At 38.0% G+C, this 25,627-nt stretch overlaps 1 protein-coding gene across 1 annotated transcript; it reads right to left on the reverse strand.

Moving 5' to 3' along the window:
• Positions 1–22,738: 22,738 nt before the first annotated feature.
• On the reverse strand, positions 22,739–23,175 carry LOC138803684 (large ribosomal subunit protein eL31-like). Its single transcript, XM_069987782.1, has one exon. It carries the CDS (start codon positions 23,152–23,154, stop codon positions 22,777–22,779), a length of 378 nt encoding a protein of 125 aa, XP_069843883.1. The 5' UTR covers positions 23,155–23,175; the 3' UTR covers positions 22,739–22,776.
• Positions 23,176–25,627: the final 2,452 nt, after the last annotated feature.

A 25,627-nucleotide genomic window follows, 5' to 3' on the forward strand; every position in this document is an offset into this window, starting at 1 on the left:
ATTGTGCAAACATGTACCTTAATTTTCCTAGGAAACTCAACTTCTAGAAAGTGTCACAAATTATATGAGAAGTTGTTATTTCAATTCCCTTTCCCAACTATAGTTGTAGGAAAAAAAGAGAGACATTTATTAAGCTTCTAGCTAGGCTTTTTTGCTCCTTATTTTGGAGATGGAATCTTATGAACTTTCTCTGCTGTTTTCAAGTTTCAGTCCTCTAGATCTCAGCCTCTGTGTAGCTTGGAGTTTAGGTATGAGTAAGCCACCTGTGCCCAGCAAAAAACAACTTTTAACGAGGTTGTTGGAACACTAGAATATTGAAATTCTGTGACTTAGAATGTTTGGTGCTCACCGGACATTTCAAATAACAAAACTTGTTCCATAGAATTTGAAGAAAAATGGATTATTTTCCTTACAACATCTAGTGCTAATTAGTCAGGCTGATATAATTACAAGTATCAAGAACATATAATTATGTTTCTTATATGTAACTATATAATTTTAAATAGAGAATGTTATATTTTTATGTCATTACAATAGTTTTTTTCTGATTTCTTGTGAGATAAATTCTAATATGCTAAAGTTTTTTAAAAAATATTTCTCAATAGGTGGTTTTCATGAGTCATTGAAAGTTATAATATTAAAAGATCCATTTTCACGATAGCTGCTAAATCAAAAACTGTTGATGATTTTTGAATTTTAATGGTTCAATGTCCAGACTAGATAGTCACTTAGAAAACAATGAGTAATATTTGCGGTATTCATTTTTAAAGAGTGTTAATTAACACAACTTTCTTTTAAAGCACCTACAAGAGAGTATTCCTTTGATTGTGCTCTGGGATCAAAGTTTAACATCTATAATAATTTATTATGCTCTCAGTCTAGCCTTGAACAACTTGATATAATTGCGGCAGAACTTTATCGATACTTTATGATTTTTCTTCAAGTCCTTCTACAAAATGTGATAGAAATAAATCAACTTAATTTCAACAAAGTGCTGGTAAGTATTTCCTCCACTGAGGCAGCAAACAATTTTTTTTGGTAAAAACATATGTAGATCATAATTTAAACACACCCAGTCCTGGTTCCAGAATAGTCTTTAAATATATTCAAATAGGCCAATGTTCCAAAAAGATTGCTTTTATTCAAATGCAATGTTTGGTTGGTATTATTGTACCATAGAATAATATATTAACTTCCTTTTTGGGATTGTCACCTGTGAGTTCTCTCTTCTTATTTTGGTTACCCAAATGCAGTGGCTGATTGCTATTATTTTAACTGAAGAATAATAGACTTACTACATTTGTCATCTGTAAATTATCTGTTCTTATTTTTTGTTCTGCTGGCCAGACCAAAATCAGAGCCAGATGATTTGGAGCTTGGAATCTGACAGCCATGAGGGTGCTTTTAGTCTTGAGCCAAGTCAGGCTTCTACTTCAGTAACAGAATCAAGTGAATGCTTGCTTTCTTTCTTCAAGAAAACTGCTTAGACCGTAAGTCACGCCCCTATTTGTGACATCCTACCAGAACAGAATGATGACCTACCTCTTTGTGAGGGAGGAGCCTGGCTGCTCTAGAATGCCCTGGCTGTGATGACTAAAATCACAGATGACATTCACCGATCTCTCAAGGCAAGAAGTGACAGCTCTTGGGAGATAGCTGTGCTGTGGGGTTGAGGGCGGTGGGAGTAATTAACTTAGGGTATAAAAAATAAGGGGGGTGTGATTCCAGCTAATTTGAAGGCAATATTAAAACTGATCAAAAGTCAGTCTTCTTGTTATTATCACCATGCCCAAGCCATTCTAAGCAAGAGGTAGAGATAGAATACCTTCCTACATGTGGGCCACTTCCATGCCTCCTCCTGTCCACCCATGCTGTGAAGCCCCAGCTAATCATGTGAGGAGATGTCAGACCAGTCCCGAGCTATGCCAGCCATCTTGGCATGTGAAAATGAAGCCATCTTGGCTGTCTGAATTTCAGAAGACCCCACAGGCATCTAGCAGCTACTGCCTAAATGATCAAAAGCTATTATCATGCAGCGGAGCCTCAACCAACCAAAGGGCTAGAAGAGATAGCAAAAGGTGATGTTTCAAGCTACTACCTTTGGAATAGTTTAATTAGGTGGAATTCATAAGCAGAAAAGAGAAGAAATGTATACAAATGAAGAAGCCTCCCACTCCGACACTTCCTTCTAAGGATGAAATAATACCCAGATAACTTTTTGCTGTAGGGTTCCTGGAGATCAGTTTATCATAATGTTAACAGAGGACAGCAAGACTTGATTTCACCACTACATGGAGATTATCTCTCTGTAGACGTTGCTAAGCAACAAGAGCTCAGAAACCTAGGAGAGGTGACCACAGAATGCAAAGCACTAGGTCAGCCTACTAAGTTTCTGCTGCACTCTATTTTAGAAAATTGCCTATTGGAAGAAGCAATGTCCACAGTGTGTAAGGGGCTGGGGGACAGAGTCTCTAGGGACCTTGGAAGGACAGTACACCCGTAATGGCCTGTAACAGCCAGCAAATAACCTGAAACAATGGCCATTGTGATTTAAAAGAGAAACACTGAAAGCATTAGGAAGTTGGGCTTCTTGTCAAGTCCTTTGGAAAAGCATTTATAAAGGCTAAAATCAGTTCCTTTTGAAATGCATCAGAACTATAAATACTACTAAACCTCCACATTAATAGGCAATGATGTTTTTCTGAGCTTTCAAGGATATTATTAGGTGATAAGCAAATTCAAGGCTATTTGGGTGGGGGGAGAAAATCAGTTGAGCCATGGAGCTTATAAACATTTCCTCTAAACTGGTCGAGAGAAGCAGATTGAGGAAGGGGGTCTCTTGCTGAGGGCTTTGTGAATAGCCTAGTAGCAGGTGTATAGGAAAATACTATCGGTCAGAATAAAGTGGATGCCCCTTCACCATTCTTTACCACAGCCATTTCCATTATTTCTTCCGGGTGACCTTTCATCCCTTCATTTTTCTCTGATAATTAGATTTCTTTTACCTTTTCTTTTCTCAAAGTTAAAAAGACAGGGAGATAAAACCAGCTCCATAGAAGATCTTCAGGAATTGAATGCATTGTATGTATGTATGTATGTATGTATGTATGTATGTATGTATTTTTCAGTATGCTTATAGCAAAACCAATGTGCACCTCCCAGAAAATACACATTGGTCTCCCAAGGTCTCCCCCATGTTTCCTGAGATGTGGGCATTGAGGGAGCAAAGCATGCACAGTAGGAGCAGGACCTGCCCTTGGCCGGCCAGCATTGCTGTGGTAAGCACTCCTGTGTGGAACACACTAAGGCGGACCACCAAATCCCACGTAAGTGGTCAGAGCACAAATGAGCCTGTCGGTGGGTAGTCCTCCCCTATTCATGAGCTCTTTCAGAACAATTTTCATTACTTTTTTTTAAATACTGTTTTTGGCAAACACTTGATACTTGAAATAAAAAATGCATGAGTCACCTACTGGGATAGGCACAGTGTGTGGTTCATTGAATTTAGCTAAATTGTGAGTCATCCATCAATAGTCCTCTTGGTGAACATACTTGTAATAATTTCACACGTTACAAACAAAAATAGGTATGATTTTCAAGCTTCTTGAAGCTGTTTGCTTTGGGGATTCTTTGGATTGTGTTTAGTGTTGTTGATTTTTTTCCTAGGTGGTGAGAAAATTGTTTACAGATGGATCCAAGGCTTGTCTCTATCGTGTGGTTAAAGATCTTTGACTTGAGACGTGGAGGGGCAGAATAGGGAGCCAAGAATCGTGGGTTGAGGGCAGCAAGAGTTAGTGATGAATCTTTACCCTTGGTAGATCATGGGCTTTTCAGATTAATCTGGGGCACGTAAACATGATCTACTGTACCCTCAGAATGGTCTTAGAGGTGCAAGAACATGTCTACCTCCTCATTACCCCTCCGCAATTAAGAGCAGAGCAAGGTTAAGGGCCAGTATACCACTGCCCTCTGTCGGATGGCACTTATTGTTTCTCCAGTTCATGCCTACATTGAACTGGCTGGGTGGTAGATGACCAAGGACATTCATATTAGACAAACAGCAATCTAAAAAATTTAGTTTTGGCTTGTATAAGTGAAAAGAGGCCCCTGTAGGCTGAAAGGCCATTGTTTAATTTGCATGGCTACCAGGTAAGTGTCAGGCCACTGCTGTGGGACAGCAAGACGGTCTCTAATACTAACCTGTGACACCTCTGTCCTATTAGGAAGTGAAATAATGACTCTATTTCTTCTATTTTCCCCTCCCATCTTCATTAGTGCAATAAATCCATAAACCATGTTTACTTTTATAATACAACCAGAGGTGAGAGCTTGTATAGGGACAGTTTGAAGTTTGTGGTAAAACCATAACCCAAAGGTTTGTCAGTAAGGTATGTAACAGGTGGTCCAGGAAAGCAGGTGGAAAGTTTACTTTGTGCAACAAGTATCTCATCTTCCTTCTCTTCTTCATAGTAGCGGAAGTAAGTGCCCAGGCTGGAGCATGGGATCCTGTCCCACTGCTGGAAATGTCACCTGGAAAAATTGTGTGATTCTTGGGGACTTCATTTTTCTCATATATAAAATGAAGCATTTAGAATAGATGATGGCTCTCAGTCATTTTGTTTCTAAGATGCAATCAATTACCTTTTCTTCTCACCACACAAGCTGAGATTAAGCAGCTTCCTTTGGGAAAGCAGTGTGTTTATGGGGATAATTTGGCACCAGGACAGAGATGTTAGAAATAGTTGGCTAGTTTGTATTCTCAGGACCCCTCTGCCCCAGACCCAGGAGCAGATTAAGCCTTTCCTGCCCAGAGGCGCAGTCAGAGACTCCGTGGACAGCAGATGGCGCCCTTGCACAGTGCACACATTTTTCCAGGTTCCCAAGGTAAATGCGAACAGCCTCATGTCCAGAAATAACCACTACTGTGCTTCATCAAATTGCAACATTTTCCAGGCTACTAAACACAATGGCACGTTGGTGAACTGGAACATTTATTAGAAACATTGTTAATCTGCAATACTTTACAGTGCTCACAGCCCCTTTCACCTAAGGCATCAAAAAACCCTTCATAAATGGAATTATTATTTTTTCAGGTGGGGAAATTAGACTAAAGGTCAATTGACTAAGAAAACAATAGTACTATTTCAGATAATTGAGACTGTATGCCTCGATTATCTTTCAAGTCCATATTCTTGTCCTTTCTTTCTCTAATGGGCAAGTGTGTTCAGGGGTTGTGCTCATTGGGGGTGTACAGGTGGGCTTCACATCTCTAGGAGCTGCACAGTCACCACAACTCCTGACCTCTAGACCTGTGTGCTGAACTCCCTGAGATGGTAACAACTAGCATTTGCTCTTTTTCCCCCCCTTGGAACCAGGGGTTATGTTAAGCATTCCTTACACTTTAATCATTGAATCCTTCCAATAGACCCCAAAAGAAGGCACAGAGGGTCAGTAATTGGCCTAGAATAACAGATCTTTGTATTCAGATCTAGGCCCTGAAAGCAGATATTAGATACTAGACTGTTTTTCTTTTCTTTTCTTCTTTGCTTTTCTTTTGTGGGAACCATTTTTTCATCCTGTATGTTGTTCAATTATTAAGTCATGGGCCAGTTTTAATTTAAAATTTGAAACCATAATTCTGAATAATTTTGTTATATAATGTTAGCTTTAGTTACATCAGCATGTGATTCTTTTGTTGGTTTAGAAGAATTCCTTCTACAACCTCATGGTCAGTCCAGATTTCTGGAATGATTCTCCAGATTTGGAAAGAAAACGTGACTATTTATTATCCAAGTAATAGATATTTTCCAAGTGCTCACTTCATCTATTAGTCATGAAGAAGCATTATAAAATGTATTGGAGGGATTACTTTAACTTTTATTTAGTTAGTTCAAAAGCATATGTAGTAGTTACTACATGCCAGATTTATTTAATCCTTTAAAATGATGATAAAAGGCTGAGTATAATGGTTCATGCTTATCCTCCAGTCATTTGGGAGACAGAGATAGGAATATTTAGTTTAGCCTGGGGGAAAAAAGGAGATCCTGCCTCAAAAAATAAAGCAGATATGGTGGCTTATGCTGTAATACCAGCTACATGAGACCCTATTTGATAAGGCGAAGTGGACTGGTGATGTGGCTCAAGTGGCAGAACATTTGCCTAGCAAGTACAAGACCCTGAGTTCAAAGCTCAGTACCACCAAATAGATGGAAAGAAAAGAAAAAGAAAATTAAGATGAGCCCTATCTACAGATGAGGAAATCAAAGTGACTAGAGACTATGCAACACATGCTAATACAGGGCAGAATGAGATTTGTAAACCCTTACCCTTTGTTCTGATCCATTTCGATAACCACTAACTGAGCTGCCTCTCAGAAGCTCAAGTGTAAGAAACATTGGCTTAAATATCCTCACATGACAGACCATTTCTCAACTGAAAGAGTCAAAGTGAAAATATCCTAATAGCCTTAATTAATGAGACAGGAAACTACAAAGAATAGGAAACATCCTCGAGACTTCCAGATGTGTATTTTTTTTTATTAATTTATTTTTTTTCCTGGGAATGAGAGAGAGCTGGGAAGAGAGGAAAGAGAGAGAAAAGAGCAGAGAGAGGGGTAAGAACAGTAGCACTCACGTGGTATTCAGGTAAGGGATAGACCTGCTGGGACCAGGCAAGGTTGGCACTCCACGTGGCTGGGAAAGAGAGAGAGCAAGAGAGCAAGAAAAGAGCAGCAAGAGCTAGAAACGAACAGAGAGAAAAAAGCCCAGATGTGTATTGAAATGAGTGAAATGTGTAAAATGTGTGAAATGTTGTGATACCGGCAACAACGATGAGCTCTTCTTTCCTGAAGACAAGAGGAAGGTAGGCCATATCTGCTTGTGTCTTTTTCCCTCCTGCCTTCTGTGATGTATTGCCTGACCATCTCCCCCCCTCAAAGCCCAGCCCACAACTTTCTGAGGAGAAAAAACTTTTCCAGTTTAACACAGGTGATTCACCTGGTGGGTGGGGCTCCGGGAAGGGTGTCTTGTATAATCCGTATTTTGATTTGCTGGGTTTTGGGGTGGGGCTTGAGACGCTGCATTTCTACCCAGCTGCTGGTGTGCTCTGTAAGTCATCCTGTGTGCAGAGGGTTGCCAACCATGGGACCTTCATCCCACCCCCTCTTCTCTCCACACAGGAGTTCTAAATATGGTTCAGACTTGGCTATATAGATTTTCATCTGGAATCTTGTTCACTTTGTCCTAAACTCACATACCTAGGCAATGAAGCTAATTTGAGAGACTCAAAGGGGAAAGGGGGTGGGGAGAGAGAGAGAGAGAGAGAGAGAGAGAGAGAGAGAGAGAGAGAGAGAGAGAGAGAGAGAGAGAGAGAGAGAGAGAGAGAGAGAGAGAGAGAGAGAGAGAGAGAGAGAGAGAGAGAGACTGACTCATGGTATGTTTTGAGTTCTAAAGCCAGCCCTGCCCTGGAATATCTCACTCACACAAATCAATAAAGTTCCTTTATGCTTAAACTGATAGAGTCATTTCTGTTGCTTGTAATGGAAAGGGTTCTAATACAGAAATGGTTTTTATTCGATAGAAAAGAGACTTCTTTCTTGTAGCATGATGGTGGTGTAGTAGGAAGACCCCTACTCAGGGAGCCAAGCCCACCTAGTTGTCCAGAGTGACAGAGCCCACTGCAACAAAGTTGTTAACAAAGAAGCAACTTTATTGACAAGGTTCCTACACTCACCGGTCAGGGCCGCAGCACAGACTCAGGAGCTCATACTACCACCCCCAAGCAGCCCACAAGCTAGGGTGTTTAAAGGCAAATTCATGCCGTCAAGCCTGGTCACACAGAGGTGACCAATGAGTTGGCAACACACACAAAGGATTACATAGTAACATTAGGCCTCAGGCAGGTGGCCAATGGAGTTACAGTCTGTCTTATAGTAACTGTTTAAACTAACCTACCATTTTGGTTTGAATTGGCCTGCGAATTTGGTGGGCAAAAGGCAGGATTTACATTTTGGCTGGTAAAAGGCAGGATTTCTCTGGTGAGTGGGTGGTGGAGCCAGTTCAGCAAGATTAAAACGTATTTGCTTTACTGGTCAGCCTATAAAAAACAATAAGGGTGTGGGTTAGGTTCTTAGGGGGATGGGGACTAGATGTATCCTTCATTCCAGGAGCTAGGCCCTTTAGAACTAAGATGTGGTTTTGTAAAAGAGTTAAAGTTCAAAATGGTGTTACACCAGCTCAGGTCCCATATTTTAGTGTCCATTTCAGTGGATACCACTCTTACTGAAGATAGCAGAAATAGAAGATATACTGAGCTTATTTTGAGAAGATTTGTATGAATAATGTAAAATAATTAATAGTTACTCTGGTATGAATACTGACCAGTCAAAACACAAACCAGCCCCAATAACATTCTGGAAGCACTGGTTGAACATTGATCTTGATTACTTGGATGCCATTTGTACAGGATATGCAATATTTTTATGTTGGTGCTGAATTTTTAGCATATAGTTGTGCAAAAGAAGTTCTCTGTCTCCCTCTCTATATGTGTGTATACATACACACACATATATATGTATACACACACATATGTGTGTGTGTGTGTGTGTGTGTGTGTGTGTGTGTGTGTGTGTGTGTGGTAAAGGGGCTTGAACCAGGATCTTGAGCTTGCTAAGTGCAGTGTTTTAAAACATACAATATTGTCTTACTGTTTTATAAGTTAAAACCTTTTAATCTCTCTCAACATTTCTTTTTTAAAAGTTGTCTTTAAATAGTCATATAAAGAAGTTGCCATTTCACAAAGCAGTTTATGAATATCAGTGCATCTTGATCAACGTCACTCCCTTCAACATTCTCCCCCATCCCGCCCCTCCCCTCCCCTTCACTCTCCTCACTGTTCTTAATTTTATAAGACATACATTAAATTCTTGACTGCATTCTCTCCCTTCTCTTCTCCTCTTCCTTTGTCTTCTACCCTTAACCCTACCCCACACATTTCAAGTACCTGTTTCCTGCTGGTTATTTTGTTGAACTTTGATTTTGCCTTTCTAAGGAATCACACTATCTCTTAATGTTTCTATTATAGGGTGCATGTATTATTACTCCAGGTGACAGCTTTCATGTTCTCCAGAATAATCTTCAGAACTGTCTCCTATGAACTTAACTTTGATATACCTGGCCTTTATTTAAATAGAATTGTCGTATATTATTCCAAATATAAGTTGCTCACTGATTAATTTTATAAAAATGAAAGCCTTTAATCTCTGGGAGTTTTAGAATGTTAGATTAACTCAAGAGTGACGTTCCAATTTGGTTTTATTACACATGATTAAAAATCTGAAAGAATTCTAAGAAGAATCGGTTTCCAGGAGTTATAACTACAGTGTACCTTAGCCTTAAATTTTCTGTTGATCACAGCAAAAATATTCTCAGTAAGCAGTGAAACAATGTTGATAGAGTGTCTGGAGACTGTCAAGCCTGTGCATATATATATATATATATATATATATATATATACATATATATATATTACACACATATATAGTACATATGCATATACATATAGATATACATATACAGTACATATATATATATATATATATATATATATATATATATATATATATATATATATATATATATGCACACACACACATATATTTGACATAGATTGAATGTGTAGCCCAGACTGGCTTTGAACTCATGATTCTCTCCTTCCTAGTTCTGGAAGTACAGGTGTGAACTACCATGCCCAGACTCTAGTAATGCTTCTTATTAGTTTAAAAAATTATATTTTGGTGTGATAAGTGGGTTTTCAACTCAGGGCCTTGTGCTTGCAAGGCAGGTATTTTACCACTGAGGTCAAGAGTGCTTTAGTTTGTTTTTCGGGTAGAGTCTCAGGCTTTTTGTCTAGACAGTCTTAGATTCAGATTCTCTTATCTCTGCCTACCTCCAGCTAGGATGACAGTTAGTTACAAGCATGCCTTGCTTTCCAGTCACACTTGTAATGCTTCCTTTGCTTGTTCAATTTCAAGACAGGAACATTGCCTTGTAAGTCCTGATATTGGGGTTTTCATTGACCACTTCCCCCATTTGTTTCTCTATATCCTTGCTCTTAGTTTTTATTTCCCCAGACCTTGTCATTTTTTTTTAGAGAGAGCATTTTGGAAGAGCAAGCCAGGGGAAAGTAGTTCTCTCTAGAAATAGGTTGCTGTCCATTTTTCTTAAAAGGAACATCAGCAGGTTCATGAGTAGAAACTAAGATTTTCCAAGAAAGAATCAAATGGCTTGATAGGAGAGAGCAACACTCTAGAGCAGGTTAGAATTTTTCTAAATCGGAGTATTGAGAACCATGGATATATAAAATAAATCTGTGAATCTAGATCACATACCAAACCTTGTGAATATACTGAGCAAATACCCCACCCAGGTTATTCTACTCTATTCTAACCAATGGTTATTCTATTTTTATGGCCAATTTACAAGTCTTAAAAGTGGAAATGAACTCCCAGTAGCTTTCTCCTAAGTTTTTAATATAGGTTTGATATCTAAAATCTAAGATACTATAGATACAATAGTCTACTCCTTCAAAATTAAAAAAAAAAGTTCACTGGGAGCCAGAAGTTCAAGACTATAATCCTAACTACTCTGGAGGCTGAGATCTGTGAGCTGCAATTTAAAGCCAGCCTAGTCAGGAAAATTTGAGACATTCCAATTAACCACCAAGAAGCCAGAGGTGGAGATGTAGTTCAAATGGTAGAGCATCATGCTTGAAAAAAAAATTAAGAAACAGCACCCAGGTCCTGAGTTCAAGCCTCAGTACCAGCACAAAAAATGGGTTCATGGAGTTTCAGAGGTATGTTAGATTAAATAAAAACAGCACTCAGATTCTCGCAGAAGCAAATGTGGTTTTTTTGCTTTTAAAGAATTCTCTAGACTGTTCAGAGGGTGCACGGCTCTCTCTCCCTCCTTAGCACTGTGATGAATTACCTAGAGGCAGGACAAGAGCTCATTAATTAAATACTTCCGTACTGGACACTCATCATGCCTGACATTCTCTCATTATGTGTCCCTGAGAGGGTTACTAGTTGCCAGCAGCTGATATAAGATCATTTTCTCACTGCTAGAGCTGCGTGAGAAAAGGCTTGAGAACAGTTCTTCATGTCTATTAGGTAAATCATTTGAGGGAGAAATGCTTTGCACTGAAGAGAAAGTCAAAACATCTCATGCAAAAAAATCTTAAAAATAATTTTTTGAATGGTAAGAAAAAAAGTTAACTTTCTCTAAGTATAAGCAGCTTTTGCTGGTGCCCAGACAGCCCTCCTCCCAACTTCTGCCTTCTTGGGTATATTTCTCTATTTATTAGCCTAGAGAAGTTTTGGTGTGCCTGATGTGCTGTGGTTAAAATATAGAATGTGAAGAATTTTAGGTGCTCTTAGTGGATATAATAAGCTTAGAATCTTGGCAATTGTTTGTGACATTAAAAAAAAAAGTTTGGTGGTGGTAATGGTGGTAAGATTGCTGGATATTTTTTTCTTTGACACTTTAAAAGTCTCTACTTTGCATCTAGGACTGTAGTTAAATCTGATCCTAATTTTTGCTTTGTGATTTCTTTTTTTTTTTTTTCTTGAGATGTAAAAGGAGAGCTCTGGCTGGTTGGTCAGTTAGTCCGGTTTTAATAAGTAAATCTCACTCCATGTTATTTCCAAAGTTTAAATGAAGCAAAAAAAAAAAAAAAAAAAAAAGACTGGCTTTGAAGTATATAAACTTACCACAGATTCACATGATGAAAAGTACTGGGTCCAAATAGTTTTAACAACAAATTCTTAAAACTTCAATGAGGAGAAGGAGGGGAAATGCAGGCAAAAATTTAATGTGTATCATAAAAAATTAAGAAGAGGGAAGGGGCTGGGAAGGTGGCTCAGTGGTAGAGTGCTTGCCTTGCATGCATGAGGTCCTGGGTTCGATTCCTCAGCACCACATAAGCAGAAAAAGATGGAAGTGGCGCTGTAGCTCAATGGTAGCCTTGAGCTGAAGAGCTGAGGGACAGTGTCCAGGCCCAGAGTTTAGGCCCCATGACCAAAAAACAAAACAAAACAAAACAAAACAAAAAAACGAAGAGAGAATGGGTGGGTAGGGAAGAGATAGGTGAGAATGTTGAAATGGATGACGTTGATCAAGATATATTGTATTCATAAATTGCTTTGTTAAATGGCACTCCTTTGTACAACTACTTAAGGATAATAGTATTTTTTAATGATTAAAGGATAAAATGCACTTCAATGAGATATTTAAAACATTTCAGCTGGGTGTGTGGTTCAAAGCCAGCTGGAGCAGGGAAGTCTATAAGTCTGGAAACTCTTGACTCCAATTAACTACCAAAAGAAAGCTGAAAGTGGAGCTGTGACTCAAGTGGTAGAGTGCTAGCCTTGAGTAAAACAAAAACAAAAAACAGCTCAGGGACAACACCAAAACATTTTAAAATAGTTGAACTATTGAACAATATGATGCCTACAGGAGAAACTCAATGTCTTTTCTTTTTACATTGAATGTATAAAGATAAAGAAAGATTGAAAGTTAAAGGATGTGATGTACACACCTTAAACAAAATTAATGTACGTTGAGGGACAAAGAGTGAACAAACAAGCAGTGGTACTCACTACATGCAATGTTGAAATGAACTATTCAGCTGGTGGGTAGGGATGGGATAGGAAAACTGGGAAAGAGGGAGGGAAGGAGTGACATAGTCCAAAAAGAAATGTACTTTTTAAAAATAATTTTAAATATTGTAAAAATATTGTACAGAGGGGTTATAGTTACATGAGCAAGGTAATTAGTACATTTCCTATCAAGCGTTGTTGCCCCCTCCTTTGTTTTTTCCCTACCATCCCTTCCTTCCCACCTCCACAACTACATTCCCCCACCCCTTGGCTAAATTGTAAGTTCGTTTTTCAACATAGTGTCTTGTACATCTCATTGTTACAATGGGTCAACCTGTATCATTATTTAAGCATTTTTGTTTTTTCCCTTCCCCTCCTCAAATTAGACCAACATAAAATACAGTGAAAATAGGTGTTATACTGTGGGGGAGGAACATACAAACCAACAAAAAAATCATATGGTACATTATAAATACTTTAGAAAGAATAGCAAGAGAGAAAAACCACTGTGTCCCTATCTTGGGGTTCATTTCACTTAACATCATCTTATCTGACCTTTTCTGCTTGTCCTACACATTGTCCTAGTTATTGCAAACAAGGGAAACCATAGGACCTATGTTTCTTTGGGCCTGGCTTACTTCACTTAATATAATTTTCTCCAAGTCTTTCCATTTCCTAATGAATGGGGCAATGTCATTCTTTCTGATAGACACATAGAATTCATATATATATATATATATATATATATATATATATATATATATATATAAAATCACATTTTCTTGATCCATTCATGTACTGAGAGCCATCTGGGTTGGTTCCAAATATCTTAGCTATGGTAAATAATGCTGCAATAAACATAGTTGTGCTGGTAGCTTTAGTATAGTCTTGCTTGTGATCATTTAGGTAAATGCCCAAAAGTGGGATTGTTGGCTCATAGGGGAGTTCTATGTGGAGTCTTTTGAGGAACCTCCATACTGCTTTCCAAAGTAGTTGAACAAGTTTACTCTCCAACCAACAATGTAGTAGGGTTCCCTTCTGGCCACATCCCCTCCAGCATCTGTTGTTATTAGAGTTCTAGGTTATAGCCATTCTAACTCGTGTGAGATGGTATCTCAATGTTGTTTTGATTTGCATTTCTTTTATGGCTAGAGTGGTTGAGCATTTCTTCATGTGTATATTGGCCATTCTTACTTCCTCTTCAGAGAAGTTTCTCTTTAAGTCTTTAGCCCACTTGTTTATTGGGCAATTGTTTCTTTGAGGATTGGTTGTTGGGGGATTTAGTTTTTTGAGTTCCAAGTATATTTTAGATATGCGACTCTTATCCATTGTATGGCTAGTGAAGATCTTCTCCCAGTCCATGGGCTTTCTATTGATCTTGCTAGCTATATCCTTTGCCAGGCAGAAGCTCTGCAGCTTCATGCAGTCCCATTTGTCAATCTTTCTTTGATTTGTTGTGATTCTGGGTCTCCATTAAGAAAATTTCAGCCTGTGCCAAGGAGACCTAGGGTTTCTCCTATTTCTTCCTGTAATGAAGTTGTCTGCTTTGACTCTGAGGGCTTTGATCTATTTGGAGTTGATTTGGGTGCAGGGTGATATATAAGGATCTAGCTTTAGTTTTGCACAGGTGATTAACCAATTTTGCCAGCACCATTTACTGAAGAGGCTGTCTTTCTTCCATTCTATTTTTTTAGCTCCCTAATCCAAGATTAGGCGGCTATAGGTCTGTGGGTTCATTTCTGGGTTGTCAGTTGTATTCCATTGGTCCTCAGGTCTGTTCTTGTGCCAGTACCAAGCTGTTTTGATTAGTATGGCTTTGTAGTAGAGTTTGAAATTTGGTATTGATATTCCTCCAGCACGGTTCTTTCTATTAAGGATCATTTTTGCTATTCGGGTCTTTTATTGTTCCATATGAATTTTTGGATTGCCTCTTCTATTTCCTTGAATAATGAGGTTGGAATATTGATAGGTATCACACTGAATTTGTAGATAGCTTTGGGAAGTATTGCCATTTTCACGATGTTGATCCTTCCAATCCAGGAGCATGGAAGGTTTTTCCACTTCCTAAGTTCTACTTTGATTTCCTTTTTCAGGTTTTTAAAGTTTTCATCATAGAGGTCCTTCACTTCTTTAGTTTAAGTTAATTCCTAGGTATTTTATTTTTTGTGGGGCTATTACAAAAGGAGTTGCTCTCCTGATGTCAGTCGTGCCCTTCTCGTTGTTGGCATACAGAAAAGCCATTAATTTTTGAGGGTTAATTTTGTATCTTGCTACTTTGCCAAAGTTTCTAATCATCTTGAGCAATTTAGGAGTGGAGTCTGTGGAATTCTTTAAATACAAGATCTCATCATTTGCAAAGAGGGAGAGTTTTACTTATCTTTCCCTATTTGGATCCCCTTTATGTTTGCATCTTGTCTTACTGCTGTAGCTAGGCATCCTAATACTAAATTGAAGAGAAGTGGAGAGAGTGGACATCCATATCTCATTCCTGAGTTTAGAGGAAATGGCTTTAGTTTTTCACCATTAAGTATAATGCTGACTGTAGGTTTGTCATATACAGCCTTTATTGTATTGAGGAATGTTCCATGGATTCCTAGCTTTTTCAGAGCCTTCATCATAAAGGGGTGTTGGATCTTGTCAAATGCTTTTTCTGCATCTATTGAGCTAACCATGTGGTTCTTATCCTTGCTCTTGTTGATGCTATGAATTATATTAATTGATTTGCATATATTGAACCAGCTTTGCATCCCTGAAATGAATCGTGCTTGCTCATAGGACATGATTTTTTTGGATGATTTGAAGTCGATTGGCCAAAATTTTGTTGAGGAGTTACATCGATGTTCATCAAAGAAATGGGTTTATAGTTCTCTTTCTTTGATGAGAACCTGCCTGGTTTTGGGTGAGGGTTATGATGGCTTCATAGAAAGAGTTCAGTAGTGAACATTTCTTTTCAATTTAATTGAAAAGGTGGAGGAATATTGGTGTGAGTTATGCATTGAAGGCCGTGTAGAATTCAGATATAAATTCATCCCATCCTGGGCTTTTCTTAGGTGGGAGGTCATTAATTGATGTTTCTATTTCAAAGCTTGATATGGGTCTGTTAAGTTGGTGTAACTCATCTTGGTTTAGTTTTGGCATGTCGATATTTGGTAGGAAATCATCCATTTCTTCCAGATTCTCAAAACTTATTAGCATAAAGGCTTGAGAAGCATTCCCTTATAATGTTCTGAATCTTGGTTGTTTCTGTGGTGATGTTTCCATTCTCATCTCTTAGTTTATTTATTTGGGTGTGTTCTTTTCTTTTTCTGATAACATTTGCTAAGGGTCTGTCAATATCGTTTTTTTTTTAAGAGCCAACTCCTTGTTTTGTTTATTCTTTCTATGGATTTTTGGATTTTAATTCATTTAATTCTGATTTAATTTCAATTATTCTTTTCCATCTACAGGATTAGGGTTTTAGCTTGCTGCTCTTTTCCAAGGAGGTTCAGATGTCTCATTAAATTGTTGGTTTTAGATCTCTCCAATTTTTTATTGTAGGAACTCAGAGCTATAAACTTGCCTCTGAGTACTGCCTTTGCTGTGTCCCAGAGAAGGTGGTAATTTGTGTGTTCATTTTTGTTGAATATCATGAACATTTGAATGTCCTTTCTAACATCTTCCATGAATCATTCCTGATTCAACAGTGTATTCTTTTTTTTTTTTTTTTGTCGGTCATGGGGCTTGAACTCTGGGCCTGGGCGCTGTCCCTCAGCTCTTCAGCTCAAGGCGAGCGCTCTACCACTTGAGCTACAGCGCCACTTCCGGTTTTCTGGTGGTTTATTGGAGATAGGAGTCTCACGGTCTTTCCTGCCCGGGCTGGCTTTGAACCGCGATCCTCAGATCTCAGCCTCCTGAGTAGCTAGGATTACAGGCGTGAGCCACCAGCGCCCGGCAACAGTGTATTCTTTAGCCTCCATGTTACAGGACTTTCTTTGGTGGCTTTTGGTGTTGAGTTCTAATTTTATTTCCTTGTAGTCTGAGAGAATGCAGGGCGTAACTTCAATGTTTCTGAATTTGGACAAGTTTGCTTTGTGACCTAAAATGTGCTCTATTTTGGAAAACATTCCACGTGCTGCTGAGAAAAATATGTATTCTGATGATGCTGGATGAAATATTTGGTAGATGTCTGTTAAATATAGTTGATCTATGCAGTTGTTTAGATCTGGGGTTTCTCTGTTGAGTTTTTGCTGAGTTGATCTATCCAGTGGGGATAGTAGTGTGTTACAGTCCCCAACACTTAATGTCTTTGGATCTATGTGAGATTTGAGGGAGAGTAGTGTTTCTTGGATAAATTTGGGTGCTCTGTTGTTTGGTGAATAAATATTTAGAATTGTAATATCCTCCTGAAGGAGAGATCCCTTAATTAGTATGTAGCGAACTTCTTTATCTCTTCTCACTAATTTTAATTTGAAGTCTATTTTATCTGTTATTATGATTGCAACTCCTGTCTGTTTATGGGAGCCGTTTGCTTGGTAGATTTTATTCCAGCCTTTCATTTTCAGAATATGTTTGTTTTTATAGGCAAGGTATGACTCTTGAAGGCAGCTGATAGAAGGATCTTGCTTTTTAATCCAACTAGACAGTTTATGTCCCTTAGTTGGAGAGTTAAGACCATTAATATTGAGAGTTAGGACTGAGAGGTGTTTAGTAGTTCTTGTCATGTTATCCACCTTCTTGGAGGCTGTGACAAGTTGGTTCTTCCTATGGTTCTTGGATTCTCAGTTTGGGTGTGGTTTCTTGGCCTTTATTGTGGTCTTGTTGGTCTTCTATGTGTAGGACATCTTTAAGTATCTTTTTTAGGGCTGTTTTGGTGGAAATACATTGTTTTAGTTTTTCTTTGCTATGGAAGGAGAGTTTTCTTCTGCTATGAAGGAGAGTTTAGCTGGGTACAGTATTCTTGGTTGATAGTTGTTTGTCTTTAGGACATGGCATACATCATTCCAGGCTCTTCTTGCTTTAATTGTCTTTGCTGAGAAATCTGAGGTGATTCTAATTGGTTTCTCTTTATATAGACCATTAACTTCAGTCTCTAGGTACTCCTCTACACCCATTATCTTCAGATTAGACATTCTGATGGTGTCTTCCAAATGCTGAATAGATGTATTATATTTCTTGGATTTGTCTTGGATAGTTGTATGTTCTGTGTAATATCTAGACTGTCTTCAATCCCTGAGATTGGATCTTCTGCATGGTCTAACCTACTGTCAAGATTTTCTACTTTGTTTTTTATTTCCTTTCCTTCTAATTGGTCAGCTTTGATGGCTTCAAATTCTTTGTTAGAGCTTGTTTTAGATTTTGTATGGAATTCTTTACTTCCTTAATTTGATGTTCTTTATTTATTCTCAAATCACTTAGTTAATTGGTTATAGTTTCATTAGACTCCCTTTCCTTCTGATGGGCATTTCCTTTGTAGTCTCCCTGGATTGCTTCAGCTTTCTGTTTATGGATTCTATGAATGCCTCTATTGATCTTTGCCTATACCCATCCCGCTTATGCAATTCCATTATTACTCTTCTATTAGCTTCCTCCCACTCACACAATTCCTGTATTACTCTTTGACTGTTCTTAGCCTGCTCACACAATTCCTGTATTAATCTTTGATTAGCTTCCTCATGCTCACGAGATCCCTGTATTAATTCTTGGTTAGTCTCATTATGCTCATGAACTTCCTGTATTAATCTTTGCTTAGCCTCCTCTTACTCCCTATCAAGCTCACACTGAGTCCTTTGCAGGTTTCAATCTTTTCATTCACCATGTTTACCAATAGTGTTTGTGGGGCTTTTTTGGAACTCTCCTCTGGATTATTCATTAACTGTTCTGTCACCTGATTTTCATGAGTGGGAGTTTAGATACCTGGACTTGCCATTTTTCTTGTGTTTCACTAGCTTATTGTGCCCATTTAGTATAAAAGTAATACCAATTTCATGCTAGAACACTATTTTAAGACAAGCATCAACCAGAGTTCTGTAGTTGCACAGTCAAAATGTCTGCAGATACAATCTAGTTCAACAGATATAATCTATTCAACATCAAACAACTATGAATTAATGGGCTAAGAACAGCAAAGAGGGATTCAGCAGACCATAAATCAATAGGTTTAGGGAGAAATATGGGGAAAAATAGGATTAGAGGGATGTGGAGAGGTAAAAGAAAAGAGTAAATTTAACCAAGTCTTAATCTCAGAGAGGAAATGGATGGGATTGAATAAAAGGAGAGAGATAAAGGAACAAGAGAAAAATGAAAAAACAAAAATTTAAATTAAAAAAATAAAACACTTAAAATTATGTAAGCATAAAGAGGTAAGTGATATAAGAAAAGGATAGGATGAGAGGAGGAGAGAGATAAAAAGAAAAAGGAAAAAAATAAAAAAATTTTAAAAATGGAATACTTAAAAATTATATAGTTATAAAGAAATAATACTACTATTAAAGAAGTTAATCCTAAGAGGTTGTGAATTGAGTAATAAATTTCTGAATTAAGTATGTACACAATGAGGAATAAGGTCTAATAATCAACAACACGTATATATCTGGGATGAGCTGAACAGCAATTAAGTCATGCAAAAAAAAGGATCAAAATGTTAAAAAAGATTAAAAAAAGAACACACAAAGAACACACACACACACACACGCGCGCGCGCACACACACACACACACACACACACACACACACACACCTAAAATAAAAATTAGGAATGAAAAAAACTACATTTTTTAATTTAAAAAATTAGGTACAAAAAAGGGTTCTTTGATTATTTTCTTTGGGGGAGGAGAGTGGGGGGAGGGAAATCTTCTATCTCCCCATGTGTCCCTTACCAGTCTTTGTCTCTTGTTTGCTTGTGGTGTTTGGTTTTTCTGTGGCTTGATTTGTTTCTTAAGTTAGTTTGTTTGAGCAGGCAGGAAAAAAGCTCTGCCTTACTCAGGACTTTGTGATCCACCTTCCAGCTAGTTCAGTGGGAAGGAGATCTGCTTTGAGTATCACAAAAGAGGGAGATGGCAGTTTACTCTACCTTGGAGTTGCTATGATGAGGCTAGGTTCTGGGTATGGTTAAGGCCTATCAGCAATCAGTAGCTAGGTCCTGAGATACTCACAGAGCCCAGCCTGGAGCCATTCTCAGGATTTATGGTTACTGAGTTTCAATTGTTTGTCTTTAACCTCTCCTGCTGCTGAGACTGCAGGCCTAGGCTGCAGTGGGGAGGGGCAGCCTCTGGCTCTGTTTATCCATTGAAGAAAGTCACTCCTCATGGGGCAGAGCTCACTCTTACCTGGACAGGGTGACTTTCCCCTGGCTGGAACTGAGCCTGGCAGGTCAAGTCAGGTTCCTGTGACCTGTGAAATGGCTCCTATTATTTTCTTCCAAGGCCTGATTTGGAGCTAGCTGCTCAGCTGGGCCTTTGTCAGTATCAAAGCTGGAGATCTTTTCTGGTGGTGTGGGAGAGGCTACCTTCCCACTGCTGCTCTGTGAGAAGGAGTGAGGATGTCTTAGGGTTACTTACTCTTGCCTCTTGGTTTCTGGGCTGTCCCGGATCTGGGATCAGCAAGATGAATATTTCTGCTCCTTGTCAGTTCTTGCTGGTGGTGAGTAGAATCCACTCACACACTGTGTCTGATGCCTTTGTCCCGGACTCTCTCTGTTGATAGGACAGCCACAGCAGCACTTGTCGCCGCTGGCACCACTGCCACCGCTGCCTCCGAGGACACTGGCAAGTGCTCAGATCTGTCTGCTTGACCAAGTTGCTTGGATTTTCCCTCTCTGGCCAAACTCTCTGTACTATGATGGCATACTTGGTGTGATTCTCTAGCCTAGTATTGCTCATTGGAACACTAAAACTGCTTTCTATACAAGAGCTTGTTTAGCTTCCAGCTTCTCCTCTACCATCTTCCTCCAGACTCATGAAATGTACTTTATAACCTGACTTATACAACTGTAACCCCTCTATACATCATTTTTATAATAACAATAAAAATAGTGTATTTTGGGGGTAACCACAGTAATACTAACAAGAAACATACCTAGAGATAAAAAAGACATTTAAAAATGGTAAGAGGGCAAAAAAACCAGAGGGTAAAAATAAGTTGCATGTATCTAGTAAACTAGGTTCAAAGTATACAAAACAAGACTTGGCAGAACTAAAATGAGAAGTGGAAAACTTCAAAACATGGCTATCCATAATGGAACAAACTGAAAGACAAACTAATATCAGCATCAGTACAACAATATAAGTATATAGACAACCTTACTGCTACTTACTTACTGTCAACTCAATTTACTGTCAAATCAACTTACTGTGAAAGACAACCTTACTGCTACATACTATCAAAGTCAATGTGACCAGCAGATAGAGCTACTTCAGCCAACTGTAGAGTGGACTTTCTTCTCAAGCCATATGAAACATGACCAAAATTGAATATCTGTGGACCCTTAGGACATTTCATATTATATTCTTAGGCTTTGATGTTAAGCAACAGAAAGAGACAAAAATGCTCAAATGTTTGCAAATTTAAATTAATTCCACTAACTCATTGCCTAAGGGCAGCTAATTCTTGTGCCTAAGGCACAAGATAATCTAGGAAATATTTGAATGATATAGTACAACTTATTTCCTTTCTGCGAAAGGCATGCAGAGGAAAATTTATATTTTTTATATAAAATGACTATATGTCCAAAAGCAACCATAAATACTCACTTTCAGAAATTGGAAATACTACAAAAAGGAAACAAAGGCAAGTACAGAAATTAAAGAAGTAAAAACAAATGTGACATAGAGAAAATAAAATGCTAAATATAGTTCTTTGAAAAGATCAAATGGATTGATAAACTTATAATGAGAATGATAGAAAGAAAAGAAAAGAATAAGGTACAAGGTTACTAATATCAAGTATTTAAAAGGGGACAATACTATAGATCTTATAAAACCAATAAGAATATAGGAGGACATTATAAATAACTTTATATGAATAATTTAAAAATATAGACAAAATGGACAAAGTGCTGGAATAACAAAAATAATACAACAATAAATGTGAAATCTGAATAATCTTCTCAACTTCTTCCTCCAACATTTATAAAAGAAACTTTTCTTCATATGTTTAATAAACCCATCATAAACCTGATACCAAAATATGACAAAAGCATTGTGAACAAGAATATCCTTCTGTGAATTAAGATGCAAAAATTCTAAACAAAATATAATCCAGTCCTTACAAATCAGATCTTGTGACTTATAAAAATGATAGATTATAACAAGATTATGTTTATTCCAGGAATGCAAAGTTGCTTCAATATTAAATCTTAAGGCATTGGTTGCATTAAAGCATGAAAGGAGAAAATATAATTCAGAAGATACAGCACAAACATTTGGTATTCAGTGCTTAGACTTATTAGTTTAAAAACTTGAAGATAGAAGAATTTTATTTTAAATGTATATCTTTAAAATATGTATGGGAAAATCATGGTTAATTGTGAAATATCGAAGGATTTCCCTTTAATGTCAGGAATAAAACATATGCTTGATAACATTACTTCTATTCATTACTTCCTAAGACTCTTAGAGAAAAGGTGAATAGAAGACATCAAAGGTTTAATTGTTAAAAATAAATGCATAAAATAAATAAATCATTATTTGCAAGTGATATGATTAAATATGTAAAACATTCAAATGAATCTATGGAAAATTGTTAGAAGTAATGAACAAATCTCTGAAAGTCACTGGATACAGAGAACTTATGTATATATAAAATTATAGGCACATATATAGAAAAAGAATGCATGACCTCTTTCCAGAGGAAAATTTTTTTTTCCTTTTTTGTTGGTCATGGTTTGAACTCTGGGCCTGGGCACTGCTCCTGAGCTTTTTTGCTTAAGGCTAACACTCTACCACTTTGAGCCACAGTGCCACTTCTGGTTTTCTGGTAGTTAATTGGAAATGAGTCTCAGGGACTTTCTTGCCTGGGCTGGATTTGAACTGTGATCCTCAGATCTCAACCTCCTGAGTAACTAGGATTACAGGCAGGAGCCACCAGCACCTAGCACAGAGGGAAAAATTTTTTTTTAAAAAGCAATTTTATAGCTTTATTTGACACTAATTCTCATCCACATTGACTGTCTGTAGATTTTTGAATGTGGTAACAGGGACATAGGTTACCAGAGTATAGAGCTTGTTTGGGGAGTCTTCATCCTCATTCCGTTTTCTGGATAGCCGCACATGGATCCGGTAGGGGACATTCCTTATTCCTTTGGCCCAGACAGCTTTGTTGAGCCTGGTATCGATGTGCATATCTGGAGTCCCCATCTCCTTCATGGCAACCTTCCGGATCTCTTTGAGTGCACGAGGAGCACGCTTCTTTAAGCCCACTCCATGGATGCGCTTGTGAATGTTGATGGTGTATTCACGGGTCACCACCTTGTTGATGGCAGAACGGCCCTTTTTCTTCTTACCACCCTTCTTTGTGGGAGCCATTCTGCCCGGCCCAAGTTGGAAAGGAAGAAGAGGGAAGAATTTTTAAAGTAACCCAATCAAGTTCACTCCTTTTCCCAACTCCCTTTTCTGTACCCTGGAGTACTCTCCAGGGTAAAGACATACATTTCCCCAAATTTATCAATGGATTCAATGCAATTCTAAATAAATTGCAGTGGGCAATTTTTACAATAAAACTAAGTAACCAGGCATTGCAGATATATGGATGTGCCAATGAAGTAAGTCATGGCCAGCTATGAGGAGAGTCAGTTAGTTCAGGATCTCACTTAACTGCTGTAGACAGCTAGCTGCCTTGTTTGGAATCATACCTTTCCCAGGATAGTCCACATTCAATGATTTAATGAGATGAATGAGGTATGAATTCATGGCCATTTGGCCCAATGTAGGACAAGTCTATCCTGATCAAAATCAGAATCTAAGAGAGGCTAGATTTGGAAGGGGCACAGGAGTGTCAGTCACAGGTCTATTTCTTGACCTGGGTGCAATTTGATTCAAATAATTCAGTAACATGCATTTATTTTGTGTAATTTTTCTGTATCTGTTTACAATAAATAATATCATATACGTGTTTGAATTCCAGAGTGGTTATAGGCTTAAATGTGAAAGTTACAGGTTTTTCAAGAAGTAAAAACTAGAATTTGTAAAAGAAAAAAAAAGAGAATATCTTCATACTCTTAGGTGAGTACAGATTTAAAAAATAGGACTCCAGAAGCACTAACTCTAAAGAAAAAGGTAGCTTCATAGGGCTAATTCTAAATTAAGGACAAATATTAAGGCTACAAGATAATATTAAGACAATATTAAGAGTAAAGGAAAGCAAGCCAGAGATTAGGAGAAGACATTTGCAAATACATATTTTATAAAGAACTAATAAAAGAAAAAAATATATAAAGAACTTATCCAAATTTACTTAAAAGTATTGACAATCCAATGAGAAAAAACTGGCAACAGATTCATGCAGGTATTTTACCAATGAGTATCTTGATGGCCAATAGATGTCAACACCATTAGCTTCCTGGAAAGAAAAAATAAAATCACACAAGTGGATGTTACAGAGACGATCTTGAAGAAAAAGGCATTTGCTGTACTTATATATAATTTTTAATCTAAAACATTTTCTTTTTGACATGTAGTAAGGAGATAGCCTTATAGACACAATGAGAATTGGGGAAGTGGGAGTCTTTGCTCATTGAGCAAGTGTTTTCCAAACTTGGCATTAGAAGCAGAGTACAAACTAATACAGAAGAAGTTCTGTGTGGTCACTAGCTAAAGTGTTGTTATAGTGGCCCCCAGTTGTAACACAAATAAGTAAACTAGGGATATCTCTCTACCTACCTATCTATCTATCTATCTATCTATCTATCTATCTATCTATCTATCTATCTATCTATCTATCTACTTTGTCTGTCTCTGTCTTTCTGCCTACCTACCTACCTACCTACTTGTCTATCACCTCTGCTTTTTGATGGTCATAAGCGAAAGATGAGAAAACTAAAAAAAACAGAAGGGGAAAAAGTAATGATTCTTGCACTGGATTTCCAATCTGAATTTTTAAAAAATGGTATTTAAAGTCTTTTATGAAGGGTCCACCAGCCAAAAGAGATAAAAATGAGATTTTGAAGTGACATCTGGGAACCTGATTTGGAAACTTTCTGCTACTGAAGAGGCTCAAAGAAAAAGATCGCCATTTCATGAAAAGTGAGTTTCCAAAGCTATAAGGAAGAAACAATTCCCTAGAGACTTGAGGCCATCTGGGAGACTGATTGCCTACAAAAGTATCAGGAACATGTCTTGTCCTTTTTCCCCCAGTGAAAAGCAGTACCTTTTTCTTTGCTACCCCAGTTCACAAATCCAATCACTCTTCTTTGGGATTGGCATGGGGAGGTGGCAATGTTTTCAGAATAAGTTATTTAGTGCAGTCTCTAATGACAACTCTGTGTGACTCTGGTAAAGGCAACTCTGATTCCAGAGAACTTTTGCTGGGGAAAAAACAGCTGAGAGATTTCTAAAATATGGTCAGTGAGGTTGGGCACTCGTGGTCATGCCTGTAATCTTAGCTACTCAGGAGGCTGAGATCTGGGACTGCAGTTTAAAGTCAGCCCTTTGAGACTTATCTGCAACTAACCAGCAAAAAGCCAGAATTAGTGTTGTGGTTCAAGTGATAAAGTGATGTCCTTGAGGGGAAAAAGCCCAGTGTGCAAGTCCCTGAATTCAATCCCTAATACTGGTGCTCATGTGCACCTGCGTGCGCATGCGTGCACACACACGCACACACACACACACACGCACACACACGCACACACACGCGTGCGCGTGCGCGTGCACACACACACACACACACACACACACACACGATTGGCTAAAATTAAATCCAGGCTATATTGGGTACTGATGAGGAGAAGTAAGTTGTAGTTTCAAATATTGTTGGTGGGAAGGAAGAATGGAAGAGCTCAGT

This window comes from Dipodomys merriami, unplaced genomic scaffold, assembly GCF_024711535.1.
Source record: "Dipodomys merriami isolate MVZ:Mamm:240054 unplaced genomic scaffold, mDipMer1.0.p SCAF_1, whole genome shotgun sequence".
NCBI lineage: Eukaryota > Metazoa > Chordata > Mammalia > Rodentia > Heteromyidae > Dipodomys > Dipodomys merriami.